This window comes from Choloepus didactylus, chromosome 14 (genome assembly GCF_015220235.1).
Source record: "Choloepus didactylus isolate mChoDid1 chromosome 14, mChoDid1.pri, whole genome shotgun sequence".
Lineage (NCBI taxonomy): Eukaryota > Metazoa > Chordata > Mammalia > Pilosa > Megalonychidae > Choloepus > Choloepus didactylus.
This window is the reverse complement of record NC_051320.1, coordinates 48,227,864-48,247,074: the sequence shown is the minus strand read 5'-3', so window position 1 is coordinate 48,247,074 and position 19,211 is coordinate 48,227,864. Positions and strand designations below refer to the sequence as shown.

The window sequence follows — 19,211 nt, the reverse complement described above, 5'->3', positions numbered from 1 at the left end:
TTGCTCATATTTTTTCATTCTTTTCTCCATCTGCTCCTTTGCGTGTAGGCTTTCAGGTGTTTTGTTCTCCCGTTCCTGAGTGTTTTCTTCTGCCTCTTGAGATCTGCTGTTGTACGTTTCCATTGTGTCTTTCATCTCTTGTGTTGTGCCTTTCATTTCCATAGATTCTACTAGTAGTTTTTTTGAACTTTTGATTTCTGCTGTATATATGACCAGTGTTTCCTTTACAGCCTCTATCTCTTTTGCAATATCTTCTCTAAACTTTTTGAATTGATTTAGCATTAGTTGTTTAAATTCCTGTATCTCAGTTGAAGTGTACATTTTTCCTTTGACTGGGCCATAACTTTGTTTTTCTTAGTGTAGGTTGTAATTTTCTGTTGTCTAGGCATGGTTTCCTTGGTTATCCAAATCAGGTTTTCCCAGACCAGAACAGGCTCAGGTCCCAGAGGGAAGAAATATTCAGTATCTGGTTTCCCTGCAGGTGTGTCTTAGAAAATTGCTCCACCCTTTGATGCCTCAGGTCACTATGCTTTTCTGCCCAGCAGGTGATGCCTGTTAGCCTATAATTCTTGACTGATGTGAGGAGGTATGGCCATGTTCCCCCAGGCTCTGGGGTCTGGTTCTGAATGGAAAGGGTCCCACCCCTTTCCTCTTAGAGAAAATAGACCCCTTGGGGGAGGTCGTTAGCATTTCAGTGGTCTCTCTCTCTGCTTGTGCTGTTTCCACCCTTCTCTGAGTCACAGCCCTGGAAACTGGAAATGACTGGGGCTTTCTCCACTGAACCGAAAAAGAAACAGATAGTCCCCTTCAGACCCAGTCTAAGGGGACCCTCCGGCTCTCCCAGGTCAGTCGTCACCCAAAGCCTCTGTCTGTTTTTTGGGGATGCGTACCTGTAGTGAGCAGTTCACACTCACTACTTAAAACCCCAGTTGGAGCTCAGCTGAGCTATATTCGCTTGCTGGGAGAGAGCTTCTCTCTGGCACCACAAGGCTTTGCAGCTCGGGCTATGAGGGAGAGGGTCTCGCGACTTGGATCCGCAGGTTTTACTTACAGATTTTATGCTGTGATCTTGGGCATTCCTCCCAATTCACGTTGGTGTATGATGAGTGGATGGTCTCGTTTGTTCCCCCGCCGTTATTCTGGATTATTTACTAGTTGTTTCTGGTTTTTTGTAGTTGTTCCAGCGGGACTACTTAGCTTCCACTCCTCTCTATGCTGCCATCTTCAACAATTTAAAGTAATGTTTTATTTCATTGTTTTTTGAAATCTTAATTAAGCATATTAGATTGCTAGCCATCACTGGATTAGTGCCTTAAGGTTAAACATTGGAAGGAAATGATTGTGTTATAAAACGCACATAAAACATTGAATTTTTTGCTTCCACCATTTTGTTTGTTCCAAAATTTTTGTAATTGGGCATGATAAGAGGTACAGTTTGTTTAAGAACATTTAAGCTCGTCTGAATCAAAGATTTTTACTAATTCTTCTGCCAAACACAACAAGGATTTCCATCTACAATTATTTTTTAAGATAAGAAACAGTAAGTTAATTGAAAAAACAATTGTGGCCTTGAGCTGTGAAACATTACTTTAGCACACTGATTGATTGAAAAACCTAGAACAGCACTGTAAAGTTGTTAATCATTGTTGGCCTTCAGCAATGAATGGATGCAGCTTTATTTGTGACTTCTCCAAAAATGTTTTGCAGCACCTAACACACTACTGTTCCACAGTCTCCAAGTTGGAGTCATTTCCATAATAGGGATCTTCAATAGTAAGTTGTTTTTTGTGGCTCATGGCTCCCAAGTAGTTCAATTTTAGCTTTGCACTTTTTAACTTGATTACCTTTTCTATTCAAATCTCAGATTGCTTTCATCCATTCATCGTATGTAATCAAATGTGGTCAAGTCTTCTTTGATAACCTGCCAGATCACGTGATTCATAGGAGCATCATGCTTCTTCAGGCAGTCTTGCCCTTTATAATCAGGAAGGTTTCCTATCTCATGTGGCTGTTGCAGCACTGTCAATCCCCCATTATCTGAATTATTTTGATCAGTTACAAGTTTTCTAAAAAATGTTTCTGCAATGGATGATTAACATATGTTACCCAGACATAAAAACAGCACTGGCTTAGGCTCCTCTGCTGCCATCTTTTCAGGCTCAAAGAGAGGCATAGAGTCTAATATTGTTTTTGGCTCCCTTGATTACATCAGCCATCCTGGTCCCTTTACCAGTCCTAAAAAAAATGTCAAGAATGCCACTGTCTTAGAACCTTTGACTGACTTTTTCTTCTGCCTGAAACATTATTACCCTAGATATCTTCACAGTTACTCTTTAATGCCCTTCAGGTTTTGCTTAAATGTCACCTCTCAATTAGGCATGTCCTGATCAGCCTTTTTAAAATTTTAACTCCTCTATACCACACCCTTGCACTCCTTTATCCCTCTTGTTGCTCTACTTGTTAGTGTTTTATATAGTAGTTATCACTGTTGAACATAGTATATAGTATGCTCACTTATTATGGTTATTGTTGATTATCTAAATTGCCTTGCTTGAATATAAGGTTTCTTTAGTTTTCTGACGTGTCCCAAATAGCTAGAATGGTGCTTTGCATGTAATAGGTTACCCAGTAAACTTTTGTTGAACAAATAGATGTCTGTAAGTTGTAAAATAATGTGATAAACCTTTTTGGGTTATGTTTGATGTTATTATCCTCAAGTTGGTGTACATCAACACAGTAGCTATTTGGTATATTGAATTCAAATGGGCCTTTATCCATTGTTGAATAGGTGATTCACAGGTTACAAAATCTTAGGTCATCATATTTTTAAACTAAATATTATACAAAGGAATGAATATGATAACTTTACATTGCTAACAATGTCTGACAGTTTTCTCAGTGTCAGAGAAGAAAGTGACAAATATAAATGTGGAAGGGGAAAAACTGAAATGGACCATGTGGTGTTGGATTGGAAATTGGAAGTATTAAGTTCACATCAATACATATATTTCCTAGCTCTGTCCACAGAGAACAGTGTCACTCCATTAACAATAAGCATACCTTGTCCTCTGATCTTGGTTTCTAAATACCATTCTCCACTAAAAGGAAACTGGGCTCCTTGGAGAAATGGCAGATTCGAGGGCAGGAGCAGGAAATGTGCAAGATGAACCTTGAATATTTGATTGTTCCAGAAAATAGAGGTGATCAAATGATGGTGATATGTCAAAAAAACACAGAAGCTACCTTGGAGGAGCTTCCACTGGCCAAATCCAGGATAATCTGGGCATCAAAATAAACAAATGATCCAAGTGGATTCTGACCCATTAAATAAAACAGTAATCTATGAGTACATACATGCAAAAATGAATAAATGGGGAAAAGAAAATGCCTTTCCTTTCAGTAATATTCCAACTAATACATGTAGAAAGAAAGATGAAATAAGAAAATCATTTGGCAACCACCAGGGTATAATTACTTCAGCCAAGAAATGTCAATAGATGCTAAAACTAGCAGTTGCAAATTTGATGAGGAACAGGATATTTACATCCCCCCAAATTCGTAATATCAAAAGAGAAAAGTTTAAATTCACATTCGAGAAATCAGGCAGATACCACCTTAATCAAAAGAACAATGTTAGTACCACCAGATGAGACAAATGAAATCAATTACCATATGACAGCACACAATGAGAAGAACACAACATTGCTTCTGTGAAATTCATGTGAAAATGGCATAACCTGAATCTAGTAATATGGAAACACCAGACAAATCCCAGTGGAGGTCCATTCTGCAAAATAATTGTCCTGTAATCTTCAACAGTGTTAAGGTCATGAAAGTCATGGAAAGATAAGAACTGTTCCAGTTTGAAGAAGATGGAGAGGCACAGCTAAGTGCAAAGCTTGCCCCCAGTTTGGATCCTTTTGCCATAAAGGGCATTATTGGATCAATCTGTGGAGTAGATGATAGTAATGTGTCAATGTTAATTTTCTGACTTTGTTAAATGGTAGATAGATAGATAGATAGATAGATAGAGATAATATAGATATATATAGATATATAATTATAGATATAGATATAGATATATGAGAATGATAGGGCATAATGTTGGAAACTTTAATATGAGTGAGAAAAAATTCTTTTGAGTTATTCTTGCAAATATTCTGCTAGAAATAGATTTCAAAATTTAAAAAAGATAGTTAAAAACAAGCAAGGTAGAAAACAGGAAAAATGACAGAAATAAGAAATTCAGGATGGATATGCTCAGTTGGAATGATGCTGGAGGTATGTTTGTTGAAGTCAGGACTGGGGATATAGGTCCTTGGTATATTCTTGTTCGGTCTCTGTGTGTGTGTGTGTGTGTGTGTGTGTGTGTGTGTGTATGTATGCATGTATATATATGTACATGTATATATGTATATGTATATGATAGTTAAAACTTCAAAGGAATGAGGCACCCAAGGAGAGCATATATGGAATTGATGACCTATGGGGAACATCAGAGTTTGACAGGCAGACAGAGGAGGAATGATGAAGGAAGTCAAGAAGAAATTGCATGTGGGAGGAGGATCAGGAGAGTGCTGCCTTAGAAACCAATGACTTCAAGTTCAGGGCACTGTATTTTGTAGTGCCACATGGAACAGAGATTTCATAAATAAGGATAGTTGGCCCCATGCCAACCATGGCATTCTTTTACATAGTTTTGTTAATCCACAGCAGATATTTTCTAAGATATTAATCTGTTTGCTGAAATGTAATATTCCAGAAGAACTTGCCATTCTTTCCCTGTACTGCAACACCTTATGGATGATAAAACTGTAGTAGAGCTGCAGAGTGTTGTGAATTGTCCTTGTCTGCTATAGTTGGGGAAAGTTGGCTGGGAACAGTTCTGGCTTACACTTATTGTCCTGGTATAATAGTGCCCATTTGACTCTCAAAAGTGTCCTAGCTTGAATGGTAAATTTTATGGTCATCTTATTATAGGTCTTTGTGTTGACAGAATATTCCTTTCGTATCTGAAGCTGGAGAGCTGATTGATAAGCATGTCTTTTAGCTGTTTCTGAATGACTTTTATTCATTATCCAAATGCTCATTTCCTTTCCTTATACTTCTTCCAAATCACCTTTCCAATAATCTAGGCTTCCATTTCCCAAACTCCATTTCATGAAACAGAGGATTCATGGAATGAGAATCTGCATATTTTGAAAAATCGGACAAGTAAATTTGGGAAACATGACATATTCAAATCCTCTTCTAGAGACTGAAAGGAACATGTAGAGACTTTTTATGTAGACTTCTCAAACTTATTAATATATTGTGCTAAAACTATTACATTTGGAGAAGTCGGTTCATGTTTGTTTTAATGTAAAAAACATGTAAATGAAGAAAAATAAGAGGTATAATTTTGAATAAGCCAAACAGCTATAGTGTTTTTGATAGATTTATAGGGTATCAGAACATTTCATCCACACTGAATACAATATATTATTTAGAAGTTCCTAGTCAAGTTTTAGCATTTGGGCTAAACATGAAAAATATACTTTTCTGCTAGTAAATCTCTGTCTCAGAATAATTTATTGAAAACTTATGGAATCATAATAATTTGTTAATATTCCTTCGGAGCCAGGAAAAGAGAGTTCATATTGAGGAATTGATAAAATGGACATATGTCTGTTTACTTAGGAATTAGAGATAAGAGATGCTTTATGTCTAGACATTGTTTTCCTTTGTCCTTTAGTCACCTGTTTTTGATGCCAGCTGGATGGAATCAGTTTTTTATTATTGATATACTAATTGAAAAAAATCTTGGGTTTCATATAATTCCCTTAAAATAATTAAAGGGTTTGTAAGCATTAAAATAGCAAGATGTGTGACCCTTAGGTCTGTAACCTTTTCAGTTTCAGTTACTTTTTGTCTCATCAGGAAGAAGTCTGAAGAAGATGTGTTGGTTAGCAAAGTGGATATGAAACTGCCCTTTCTTAACCTCAGAATCCCTGAAGCCAAACATATAGCCTTGCTTCTTATTCCTCTTAATTTATTAAGTGCTTAGCATGCAGTGTTACCTGCTGCCTACTGTAATGGTTTTATGCCAGACTCATAAATGTTTTTGCCCTTTTTACATGGTTAAATATGTGTCTCTTCTTGTATTAATGCTTTATAATAGCAAAGTCAGGGTCTGCAATTTTATTTATGTGGTAGTATATTACTGTAACTAAAGGAGAACCTTTTTAAAATGACTAGTTTACCTTAAAAATTATTTTTATTTGCAGGATAGTATAATTTGCATGATTAATGATTTTTCATTGACTGTTACAAGTTTTATCATAGGCCAGTTCCAGCTTAACTAACCTATCTCTCTTTGCAAATATAATACAAGAAATTAACTGAAGTGCATTTCCCATTTCACAGAATTTAAATCCTGATAAATCATAAAGATCATTTTCATGCTTAGGGAAATTCTCTCCCTTATGTGGCTTTCCAAAGTTGAGTGCCTATCCCCTTGATATTCATTCAAAGTTCAGAATTTTAAAAAATAATTTCAGGGGACCCTTGATGTAGCACCCCCTCCTCTAAGGATGAGTGTTGCTGATGGTACATTCAAGGCAGCTTTTTGTCTATTCTGGGCAGTATAAATTTAATGTGTTGTTTTCAAGTATGTCTTGTGTCCAGATGCCACAACAATCTGTGCATTAAAAAGGCATTAAAATAAAAGTAAGTAAAATATTTGTGAATATTTTTTGGTGAGGGCCGGGGAATTTGTGATACAGTGATGTTTGGATCAACTAAGTGCATTGTTTTCTTACCACAGTTATAAATAGTTTCTAATGTAGACCTCAAAGTAAGGTCAGTAGCATTGTATCGGAATCACTTAAGGTTTGATTTCTATGCCCCACTCCAGGCCTACTGAATGAGAATCTAGGATGGAGGTGGGATGAAGAAACTGCAGTTTAAAAGGCATGCAAGTAATTGTTCTGGAGACTAAAGTTTGCAAACAGATACCTTGATTATTGATTATCCTGGGGCCATAGCATAATAAGATTATTTATTGTGAAGTTCCTCATTTTTTAATCTTTTTATGCAGACCATATTAGCATCTAATGCCTACAGTTGAACTTCATTAATCTTTTGCTTGTATTCACATGGGGGGAAAGAATGGAATTTGAAACAATGACCATTCCTAAATATGACCTGATCAGCCTTCAAACTTGACCCTTTAATGTTGATTAAATGCAAATTTCATGTGATTTTCTCATATTGCTCATTTGCTCTCTTCAGGGTGCCCAGGTTAGTGGACACTTTAATTTTAGTCGCTGTACTATTTACAACTTGACTGATAACATAGAAACATTTTATCTAGTTCTTCTAGATAGATAGCCAGGATCTTCCAGTTTCCCTCATCTATTTCTTGACTCCAGGCTACTGGAGACTTTCTTCCGTCTTAGTCTGTGAGGAACATTCCTATAGAGCAAATTCAGTCCAGGCAGCTAGGCCTCAATGCAGGGAACTCGGTGTAGCTAGTCTGTTTACCTTCTTATAGCCATGACTTTGTCAAATGTATTATGTTTTGGTGCAATTATGTTTTGATTTATAAAATTCTGATGAACCATCTCAACCAGTATTTGCAGCTTAGGTTTATGCTGAATTCACAATATAGCCAACATCTTTCTTCTTTTTTTGTTTTAGAGATATAATTTGCATACAGTGAGTTGTTCAGTTTTAAGTGTACCATCCATTCAGTTTTGATGAATGCAAGTAGTTTCCTTATGCTCCCATCCTAGTCAGTCCCTCCTCCAGAGAAATAACTGATCTGATTTCTATTGTCATAGTTTAGTTTTCTCTATTCTAGTATTTATTATAATGTGATCATAGAGTATGTTTTTTTTTTAGTTTATCTTCTTTCACTTAGCAGAATATTTTTTGAGATTTATCTACATTGTATATGTCAGTAGTTTTTTTTCTTTTTTCTTTTAGGTTAAGTGGTGTTATATTGTATAAATATACAATAATCTGTTTATCAGTTCTACTGTTGATCACCATTGGAGCTATTTCTAATTTTTAGCTATTATGAATAATTAAAAATAGAGCAAAAGTTAATTGTGAATTGTGATGGAATCTAATTTATCTCTTTTTTTTTCTTTTATGGTCTGTGTTATCTCTGTTTTCTTTAAGACATATTTGTCTACCTCAAGATTTTGAAGATGATACCTTATTTTTTCCCTACTAGCTTTATAGTTTTAGCTTGTATGTTTAGTATTATCATCTATTTTCAGGTGATTTTTATGTATGGTGTCAGATAGCTGCCAAGGCTTCCCCTCAACCCCTGTAAGTATATACAGTTGTCCTAGCACTATTTGTTCAAACTTTATTCATTTTTGTTCCGTAGTTTGGCTGAAGGGTGATTCCCAACAGCTAAGATTTCTTTCCTGGTTGACTTTTTGGGACTATCTAGGTAACTATATTGTAGTGACTTTTCCTCTGAATTTTAATAGCAACATCGCCAAGTGATCGATCACGACTTTAGAAATCACCTTTTCATTTATTCAAGTTTTTAGATGCTTTTTCTGCTGATATGAAGGAAATTAATTTGGCAAAGGTAAGGTGAGCTGGTAACTGATCTCTGGAAACTTTAAGAAGACTATTTAGCTCTCTGGTTTTATACAATAAGAATCTGTTCCTTCTCACAATGATTTATCACAATACATTTATGTCAAGGTATACATTGTCTACTTGGATGCTTAGTCACACTTTGATAATCTTTCAAAACTATCTTTTTTTTTTTTTTTTCCATTTCCTTAAGTGTGGAGAATTATTTCTAGATATCTGTATCACTGTATGGTCTCTCTTAGGGAAGGTCAGAATGATTACACAGTGAAGATGACCCTTATATGTAATATTAAAATATAAGTTCCACAAGCAGGGCTATATGGAAAAACATTTAGGATAAATTTCAGAGCATGAGTAAATGGATCAAAATGGGAATGAGCATGTCAAAATCATGGAACTACAAGCTGAATTTGATAGTTTACTAGAACGTGATTGGGAGCAAATGACAAAATGTTCTTAAAAACTAAGGATGTGTCTTTACCTAAGAAATGGGGTCTTTAGGAAACAAATAAAGGAATGGCATGAACAGCTTTTAATTTTTAAACATTACTCTGGAAACCGTGAATGCAACATTAGATCAGGGACAAGTATTTTCTTTATTCACTATTATGTCCCTAGCATCTAGCATAAGGCTGTATTTGCATGATTGGTTCTCAATTTTCATTCAGCCATAACCAAATACTTTTCTTCCTCCACTTTTAAATGTATGTTTTATTTTTCAATATTTGGTGCTAGTGTGGTCTTATTGGTTAACTATTGCTCAATGGTTTACAGCTATCTTCTTCCACTTCACAAGGTACTTGATTGACTACTGTCAATGTGCTAAGCCCCAGAATCCATACATATGCTCTAGGCTCTGGGAAGCCGTGACCGGGAATGACTGAATTTTGTCCACTCCCTGAATTAAGTGCAGGAAGGATAATCCTGGTAGGCAAATTTCAATGAACAGTTGTGGAAAGCACTTTGAACAATCACTGCCTTTGCAGAAAGGGATTTTATTTACATGTAATGTTATGTGATACTTTGTTTACTTGACAAATATTTTTAATGTTTTCTTGATCAATAATTTTTTAATCGTTCTACAGTATTTCTCTAGTTTCCGTATGTTTTCCTGACTTTATTTTGCATGTACAGATAAACAACCATGATATAATGTTATTTGTAAGCGATTTTTATTTTATTTTATTTGAGGAGGGACTACCTGAAGATGTGAGATGTCATTCCTAGGTTTAAAATAGTGTATAAAGAGGGATCAGACAACTTGGGGCAAGGAACACAACAAAAATCCTGAGTAAACTATGGATTTAATGTATGGCCAGTCTATGCAAAGAGCTACCAAATGGGACAAGGTATACTTGTTCTACAATGACCCATATTTCCGTTCATACTTAAAAGTTAAATATTTTTTAAGTATGGTATGGATTAATCTTATGACTGTACTAAAACTCAATTATAACTCCTATTTAGCCTATCTCAAGATTGTCTTGTAGTATTTCTCTTAATGTGCTGTTATTTTAAAGTTTAGGAATAGCTCTAGTTCTACAAATTTATGCATAAACTAACCTAATAATCTATTTTAAAAATACCATATCTTAGTTTGTTAGGGGCCAATTTTCATAGGTAACGTTTTAGCTAGGCTTGTGTGTGGTTTTGGAGACTGTGTTAGGTTTTAAACTGATTGCAGTGTTATTTACTTTATTTACTTTTTATTAAGTACTCATTGAGCCTCAACTTTGTGACTGGCACTATCCTATGTTGGGGAGGTACACGGGCAAATAAGACTCATCCCCTTTTCTTAAGTTACTTACAGTCTTCTGAGTAATAGAGACACATAGCAGTAATTAAAGTATGAGAAGTGCTATCACATATAAGCAAGCATGGGCTGTAGTGTAATTGTACCTACATACGTGAGGGTTTTCTCCTGGTCTTTGTTTTAGCCCTACAAACTGAGATGATTATTTTTTTCTGTGGTCATGGGTTGAATTTTTTAATAACCTGTATTTTGATATGTATTTAAATGTCACAGTCTGGATTTAATGCTTTTTCTGGAAGCAGAGACATATGTGAAGGCTTCAGGTTTCTTATTTCTTTACTTGTTCTTTCTGGATTTCATAAAAAAGGTATAAATGAGCAATAAAAGAACTTGGTTGAAATGTGATTGAATATAATGCTACCTTTGTTTGTTTTTAAAGGTCACATATGCTTTAAAATATGTGTGGTAAAATTGCTGTGCAAAATTCAGGTTAAGAAAGCATACGTAAAACAGAAACACTATCTTTAATCTTGAAAGTCCTAAGTAGTATAAAGTCATAATTAAATTTTAAAAAACTGTGAATTACTTCAATATGCAATTTAGGTATTAAATAAAATTAACATTTTTTTCTTCTTTAAATATGTGTTATCAAGTTTCCAGAATGTTAAAAACTTCTCTGATGATTTAATCTGAAATAATTCCTACAGCAAAATTCATAAATAATAAATATTATCTTATTAATCCATATTTTAGCTTAGCTTGGTCTCAGAGCAAGTTATTTCCTCAGGGAATGCAGTATTCTTTATAAAAGAAGGTGATGAGACAGAGTCTCCAAGGAATTAAATTGCAAAAACAATTTTGGTATTGTACATGCTAATATAAACCTGTTATTCCCTTTCCACATCTATCACAACACATTTTAAATTGTGGCTGATCTTATATGCAAATGGCTGTCTTATTAGAAATTGCCTCTGTATGTGCTAATGTCTCCCTGGATTTCTTGGGAGTTTGTTATCTAACCATCAAAGCCATAGAAATGAATGATGATTACTGCCAAGCTTTGAAGAACAAAGAAAAGTCAGAACATTTTAGACGTTCTAGATGTCTGAGGCATTAACAGTTTGCATTATACTTGTGAATACAGTCTTTCTTTAGATCATTTAAAATAACCTCCATGTATTTTTTTAGTAAAGTATTTTCCACCTTCTTATTTTGTTATAGCTAATAAACTATAAGTCACTGTGTGTGTGTGTGTGTGTGTGTGTGTGTGTGTGTGTGTATGTGTGTGTGTATTCTACAGGCATTTTTTTGTTTCATCATTTGGTATAATGTTATTTTGCTTAAAGTACAGAATATAATAATTTTAAAGACAAGAATAAAGATTAAATTTTTGAAACTCTGATTAAGTATTACCAAGAACCAAAATAATTAGGAACAATTTTTTTTTAATTCCTCTTTTTAATGTGTCTCCTTGATTGAAATTCTTTTAAAGTTATAGTCATAGGTTATTGCATATATATTCATAGAGTTTAGGGCCTTATGAAAGTTTAGATTCTTTACCCTTGTTTTGGTATAATTTTGTTTATTTAAAGAACATTTAAAAACAGTTAAAGTTCTCTTTACTTTGGTGGGAGATATCTCTGTGGATTCTTCACTTTTTTACTTATTACCAGTAATAAATAAACAAAATATTGTCCTCTAAAATGCTTTTTCTCTTGGAATATTGGTTTACATGGCTAGGAAGGAATTGAGACAAGCATCGTGAGTGGCCACATTGGCAGGTAGCCTTAGTAATTTGCTTTTTAAAAATTCACACATGTTTCAGAAAGGCCAAGAACAAAACTAAACTGATGAGGGAATCAGTATTTGTGTTTATTCATTTAAACTAACTTCTGTTGTATTCATTTAAACTAACTTTTGTCCTAAAATGGAGTCTCTTTTCTAGCCCCACAAAATTAAGATTGAAATAATTTAACTCCTTTTCATAATTAATAAATGTAAAATACTATACAAATATAAATCACTATATGAATAAATTAAAATATATATATTGACATTTTTATGGTGCTTGCCTTGACAGAATTATTTTTAATGTTTTGAATTGTAACAAGCAAGAATATGGGATTGGGTGATATCTAGGTTTCATTTCTAAAATATTAAGGATGTCTTATCTTAAATGTGATAACTCCATGGCTTATGAGAGTTAAAAACTTAATTATTTGACTTTGCTTACTTTGTACATTCCCAGATATTCCTATAAAATTAATAAATCTGAAGATTATTATGGTTAGAAAAATATGGTTTTAGCAGAACTTAAAATTTTCTTTCACATATATAGAAATTATTAAATTTGGGGTGTTTTTTACAGTATTGGGTAGGATTATCTATTACTATTACTCTATGTTTACAAATAAGCAGTACAGTTTGGTTTGAACAGATTTCAAATACATTTGGCATCAGAAAAATTACAGTTTGATTATTGCATCAGTTTTTACGTAGACATCTTTACATATCTCCATTAATTAGGCTAATACCAACTACTATCACAAATAGATGCAAAAATTTATAGTAGCTCAAACCTTCAAGTTTATCTTTTGTTCTCACATCATTATGAAACAGGATAACAGTTTGGTTGGATAGCTTTCCTCCACGCAGTCTTTTAGGACCCAGGGTGCTTGTAGGATTTGCCATCTTCAGCTCATTACCTCTCAAGTCACAGTGGGGTTCATCTCAGTTCTAGCCAGATGAATGAGTAAACAAGGAAAGAAAAAAAAAATGTGTGTGTGTGTGTGTGTGTGTGTGTGTATATATGATCAGTTCTAGAAGGAGCAAACTAATTTATTCACATTCATTGGCTGACACTCAGCTCACATAGCTACAACTAGCTCCAAAAAAGGCTAGAAAATGTAGTCAAGTGTATCCAGGAAAAAAAGGAGAACATAAATTTTAGTAAGAAGTTAACAGTTTCTGCTATGGTCAGCCTTTCTGCTTCTAGTCAGTTCCATGTGCCAGTAATCATGCTGCACATTCTATCCTAGATAGTTCTTAAGTCTGCTTTTTTTCTTTGCTTTAGAATGGCCATGCTTCTCTTTTTCTTCCTAATGATGACTTCCTCAAGGTGATTTGAACCATTAGGCTCAGTTGAGACAGGAACTCACTTAATCGGCTTTTTATCTCTTTTGTTAACGAGAAGTCTAAAATTTTAATAGGCCTCTTTCCTTTCAGAAGTTGGCTTGTGAATCCCCAAATTACTGGTCTCTGTAACCTCATATTTCTGCCTGTGAACTGGCCAATTCTTGTCTAATCTCAACTGTATCTTTTCTAGCGCCTTAGTAGAAGCAGTGAGGAAAATCTTCCAGGCTGCATTACATTGGCTAACAATTCTGTCTGTAATAAATAAACATCAATGGATAAAGAATCAAACAGAATAGAATTTTATTCCTTTCTCATAGGAGAGTGCAAGGATGGTAAACAAGTTAGTGGGACTACCTTCCTCTACTGTGTCATTTAGGAACCAGGCTGACAGAAGCTCTAGGTTCTTTCAAGTATACCTCCAGGGTTGCTTTGGAGGTTATCTCCACCAGTTGGAAGGGGAAAAGAGAATGCAGAATTATGCATGGGAGTTTTTTATGCTCAGATCTGGAAGTAATACCATCACTTCCATTCACATTCTATTGATAAGAGCTCAATTGTGTTTTTAAATTGAGGCTGGGAAATGTAATCTAACTGCACCAGGAAGAAAAGGAGAATGTGGATTTTGGTGGGCAACTTATAGTCTCTGCCAAAACATTAGCATTCAATAAAATGATAGACTTTGAAAGGTATGTTGAGGATTAAATCAAACAGTACACATAATGCAATAAGCACAGTACTTAGCATATTAGTAAATAGTAGTAGTTTCTGCTGTTTACATTAGCACATGCAGACCTAGAACTCAAATTCATCCACTTTGGTTACATATGTCATACTTTTTAAAACAAAATTCATACTGCCTGAGATTAAAATTTTAGCCTTACTTGTTCAGTGTGGCATAGTAGATAACTGGAAAGAAACATACTAATAAGACCATGCCTATAACCCCAAGAAGTCTGAAAAAATAGTGCATGATTTTCACACTTATGGATAATGCTCTCTAACAGGGTGATTTAATTGAGCATTGATAGTAGTTGATAAAATGAACATTATGAAGAGCAAATGACTGGCAAATTTAATTATCAGTAATTATATCCTTGATAATTTATTTGAAAGAATTTTGTGTTTTTGCTGATATCTAATGGGATTAAGACAAAGGCATTTTAAGCTATTACTTTAAATGTGAATTTTGTAGAATAGATTATTCCTGAAGTTCATGGACAGTACTTTAGATTTTTTTAAGATTTCATCTGACTTATTTTCTTTCTTTTCAACAGGTCTTCTGGAGATCAAAGATGGGTAGAAAAGATGCCTCCACTGTGAAACTTCCTGTTGATCAGTACAGAAAGCAAATTGGTAAGCAATGAGTTCCCTTTGATATACTCCTTTGAATTAAGATAAAGAAGAAAATTACTCATCATATTAAGAAAATAAGTTTTCCTAATACTATGATATACAGAAATATATGAGTAAAATACTTTACAGAGTTTTCTTAGGAACAAAAGATAAGTGCAGCCTTGATTACCAATGAAGAAATGTACTTCACGTTCTTGTGATTTTTGAAATTCTTATGATTTTAATTGACTTAATAATCCAAAACCAAATTTTATTGTTATTCTTCTCAAGGCTAGATGTTTTTATGTAGTCAGTGTTTTTAATATCACATATTAAACTATTTTTTATTCTTGCAAAAACTTTTAATTCTGTTGACTTTTGATGGTAATAATTTGATAATTCAAAATTCCCCGTTAAAATTATAGTAAGTGAATTCTCTAGTAGTCTTCAGTGAAGACTGAATACAAGACTTTAAGGATGGAATTGAGACTCCCAACTATAGCTAGAACCCTTGAAGAGTTACTACCTTAGTGAAGTGGTGAACTGAAGAAGAGTCCCCTCATTAAACAGAGAGATTACAAGAAGCTTATCTATTTTAGACCATACTCTAAGTGTTTGGTTTTCTACCCATTCTTTTCAATGATACATAGAACATTTATAAAAAATTACATACTAGGTCACAAAGAAGGTCCCCCAAATTTTAAAGAATCAACATCCTACAGCCACAGTCTTTGAACAAAATGGAGTAAATTAGAAATCACTTAGAAGCAACATGTAATTCCCCCTTGCCCACCTCCCACCCCTATCCACCACCTGCTTGTCTACTCCATCCTCCTATCCCCTTCCACTCCCTGGAAATAAAGAGGGGAAGAAACCTCTTCTTAATAACTGCTGACTAAACAAAGAGTTATATTGGAAGTCAGAAAATAAGTAGAAATAATTGATAGAGAAAAATAATTTAAACCTATTTCATAAATATGACACAAAAAGTACATTCCATAAAGAAAAATGTGTTTCTGCAAAACAAAAGACATATAAATAAAGTGAAAATGTTTCAAATACATCTAACCAATTAAGAATTGATATGCAGCAAAATAAAGTACTACTATAAATAAATAAAATAGGCTGGAAGTCCAGTAGCAAAATAGGCAAATGGTAAAAGAGGCCATCATAAAAGAATAAATCAAAGCAGCCAAAACAGGAAGTAAACAACAATTACAATAAAAATGAAAACAAAAGAATCTTATAAAAAATCTAACTCACCTAACTCATATCAGATAAACGCAGATTAAAACTGTTTCTAACTGGATTACTTTCTCTAGGGAGAATTTATGATGTTTGGTTTCTTTTGTATGTTCTTCCCCTGTTACAAGATTCATTCTACATAAGTGATGTAGGTTTATGTTATATATAATTAAGCAGAAGAACTAGGTTAAAGTCTGTGATCAAATGAGATTGAATATTAGTTGATTAAAAAATGTGCTAACCACAAAAATAAAGAATAAACATACTGTGGATCAATTTACAATTATGATCTCAGTAAATTTTGACAAGTTAACATATAATTAGAAAAAATAACCTTATTTTATTAACTACTTTTTTTTTAAATTGAGGTTAAATTTACATGTAGTAGAATTGTATATTCTTAAATATACAATTAAATGAATTTTGACACGTGTCCCATGTAACCATATCTGCCAATCAAAATATAGAACATTTCCATCTTCCAGATAGTTCCTCATATCTGCTTCTACCACCAAAGCTCAGTTTCTTTCTATCAAAAAGCCTACTAAGATTTTTATTGACAGTGTATTTTATCTAATCATCAGTTTTGGAGAATAGACATATTAAAAATCTGAGTCTTCTATTCCATAAACATGGTGTATCTCTCCATATTTTTTTATATTTTAGTATTTATTAGAGACAAGGAATATTTAGACAAGTAAAGTAACATAATTGTGAAGTTTATCCTCTTTTCTCTTTATCATAAATCATTCTGAAGATTCTGTTATAAGCATTGTGTTTCCATACAAAATTCTCTTTCCTTTTTGACTTTCATTTGAGTATTTACCAGGCTCAATATCTGTCTCACAGAGTTATTGTGAGATCCCATGAGAAATGTCAGAGCAATTCATAAACTAGTGTGCTGAAGGGAGATGAGTTATCCTCTGTGAACTTTGCAAATACAGTAATTGTATCAAGCAAAATGTATTAAAAACTAAAATAGTGAAGGCATCCTTTTTTAATGCTTTTAAAGGATAGTTAACTGTATTCTAAAGATTCTCACATGTATATACTAGAGAGCATTAAAATGTATAGACGGTGGAAAAGCTTCAAGGCTCCATCCCCCCTCAGAAACTTAACAATCAGCAAGAACTGGGAGAAACATCTTCCACAAAGCTCCAGAAAACAGTTAAGGACTGTAGTAACAAGGTAAGCAACCAAATCAAGAGAAAGGCAACAAAATGGTAGGCTTTCATGGCTGGCCCATCCCCATGCCCACACTGGCTTGGTTCCGGATGGAACAGTGTAACCCTCATGCACATACTGGGAGCATTTGCTTCTGGCCCCCTCTGTCTGGTGATGGCCTAAGAGACTGAACCAGGACCCTTGTTGGAAGCTTGTCATTCCAGAACTTACCCTTTGTGTAGAAGGCAGCTCACTGAGCCCTCTTACTGAATGCTGTGGGAGAGCAGTCAAGAGGCTACCTGAAGCAAGGGATTGCTGGCTGTATCAGATACAGTACAGTAACTGGAACATTGAAGAAACTGTTTCCTAGAGAAGAGGGAACATTTGTAGCCTTATAAATGGGGAAATCCTAGGGCCACACTCACAGGTCCAGGACAAGACACATGCATTGAAAGGTTTAGGAAAGCTCCTGTGCTTTGGCCTTCAGCTATTTTCTGAATTCATTGTATGGATAAGCTCTGAATGAGAGTACTTACACATGTCAATCTGTAAAGACTGGGAAAGGTGTTTTCTTTCTTTCCTTCCTTCATTTATTTATTTTTTGGTTAGGTGCTGACACTCAAGGACACCTTTGTCATAACACTAGTTGATATAAGCTTAAGGAACAGATGTCTCAGAGTCTAAATTCCAGTGATGTCCAGATTCAACAAAAGATTAGAAAACATACAAAGAAGCAAAAGGCTATGACCCAGACAAAGGAGAAGATTAAAACATTAGAAACCATCAGTAAGGAGGATCAGACCTGAGATCTACCAGATGAAGAACTTTAAAGAATAGCTCTGAATATACTCAAAGAGCTAAAGGAAAGAAAGAACAAAGAACTAAAGGAAATAGGGAAAACAATAGATGAACACAAAGAGAATATCAACAAAGAGATGGCCATTTTGAAAAGGAGCCAAACAGAGCTAAAGACTAAATTAACAGAAATAAAAAATTCCCTAGAAGGATTCAACTGAAGTTTGGAGCTGCTGGAGGAAAGTATCAGTGAACTTGAAGCTGAGGCAATGGAAATCATCCAGGCTGAGGAGGAGAAGGAGGAAAGAATGAAGAAAAGTGAACAGAGCCTGAGAAGCCCGTGGGAGAACATCAAACATAATAATATACACATTGTGGGAGTCCCAGAAGGAGAAGATAAACAGAAAGGAGCAGAGAATGTATTCAAAGAAATAATGGCTGAAAATCTCCCAAATTTAATGAAAGGCATGAATGTACACATCTGAAATGCTCAACAGACTCAAACAGGATAAACCCAAAAAGACACACTGAACCATATTATATTCAAACTGTCAAATGCCAATGATAAAGAGAGATTCTGAAAGCTGTAAGAGACAAGCAGTGTGTCACATACAAGGGAGCCTCTCTAAGATTGTCAGTTTCTCACCAGGAACCTTGGAGGAAAGAAGTTAGTGAAGTGACATATTTAAAATGTTGTAAGCAAGAAAACTACTGACCAAGAATTCTATATCCATTAAAATTGTCTTTCCAAGTTGATGGAGAGATTAAGATATTCCCAAATAAACAAAAGCTGAGGGAGTTTGTTACCACTAGACTGACCCTAGAAGAGATGCTAAAGAGAGTTCTGTAGGTTGAAAGGAAAGGACTGTAGACAATAGGTCAAAGCCATATGAAGAAATAAAGATCTCCAGCAACAATTACAGCATGGGTAAACATAAATACTAGGACTATTGTATTTTTGGTCTGTAACTCCACTTTTTACTTCCTACAGGCCATAAAAGGCAAATGCATAAAATGTAATAATAAATCAGTGGCTTAGAACTCATAACATTTAAACATACAATTTTTGACAGGAACTGTGTAAATGGGGGAAGAAGGGGTATAAGAACAGTTTGTGTATGCAGTTGAAGTTAAGTGGGTAACAAAGAAAATGAGAGATTCTTATAGATTTAGGGTATTAAATTTA

General features: G+C 34.4%; 1 protein-coding gene across 4 annotated transcripts in view; it reads left to right on the top strand.

The window, feature by feature from the left end:
- Window positions 1-19,211, top strand: part of TRIQK (triple QxxK/R motif containing) — a 136,098-nt gene that overhangs the window by 58,379 nt on the left and 58,508 nt on the right. For 3 of the 4 annotated variants that reach the window (XM_037803201.1, XM_037803203.1, XM_037803199.1), the window contains one exon: window positions 14,764-14,842. In XM_037803201.1, the coding sequence (XP_037659129.1) occupies window positions 14,782-14,842 (61 nt within the window). In that variant the 5' untranslated portion in view covers window positions 14,764-14,781. The remainder of the gene's footprint in view (window positions 1-14,763; window positions 14,843-19,211) is intronic. The other variant, XM_037803202.1, reaches the window with a different exon arrangement.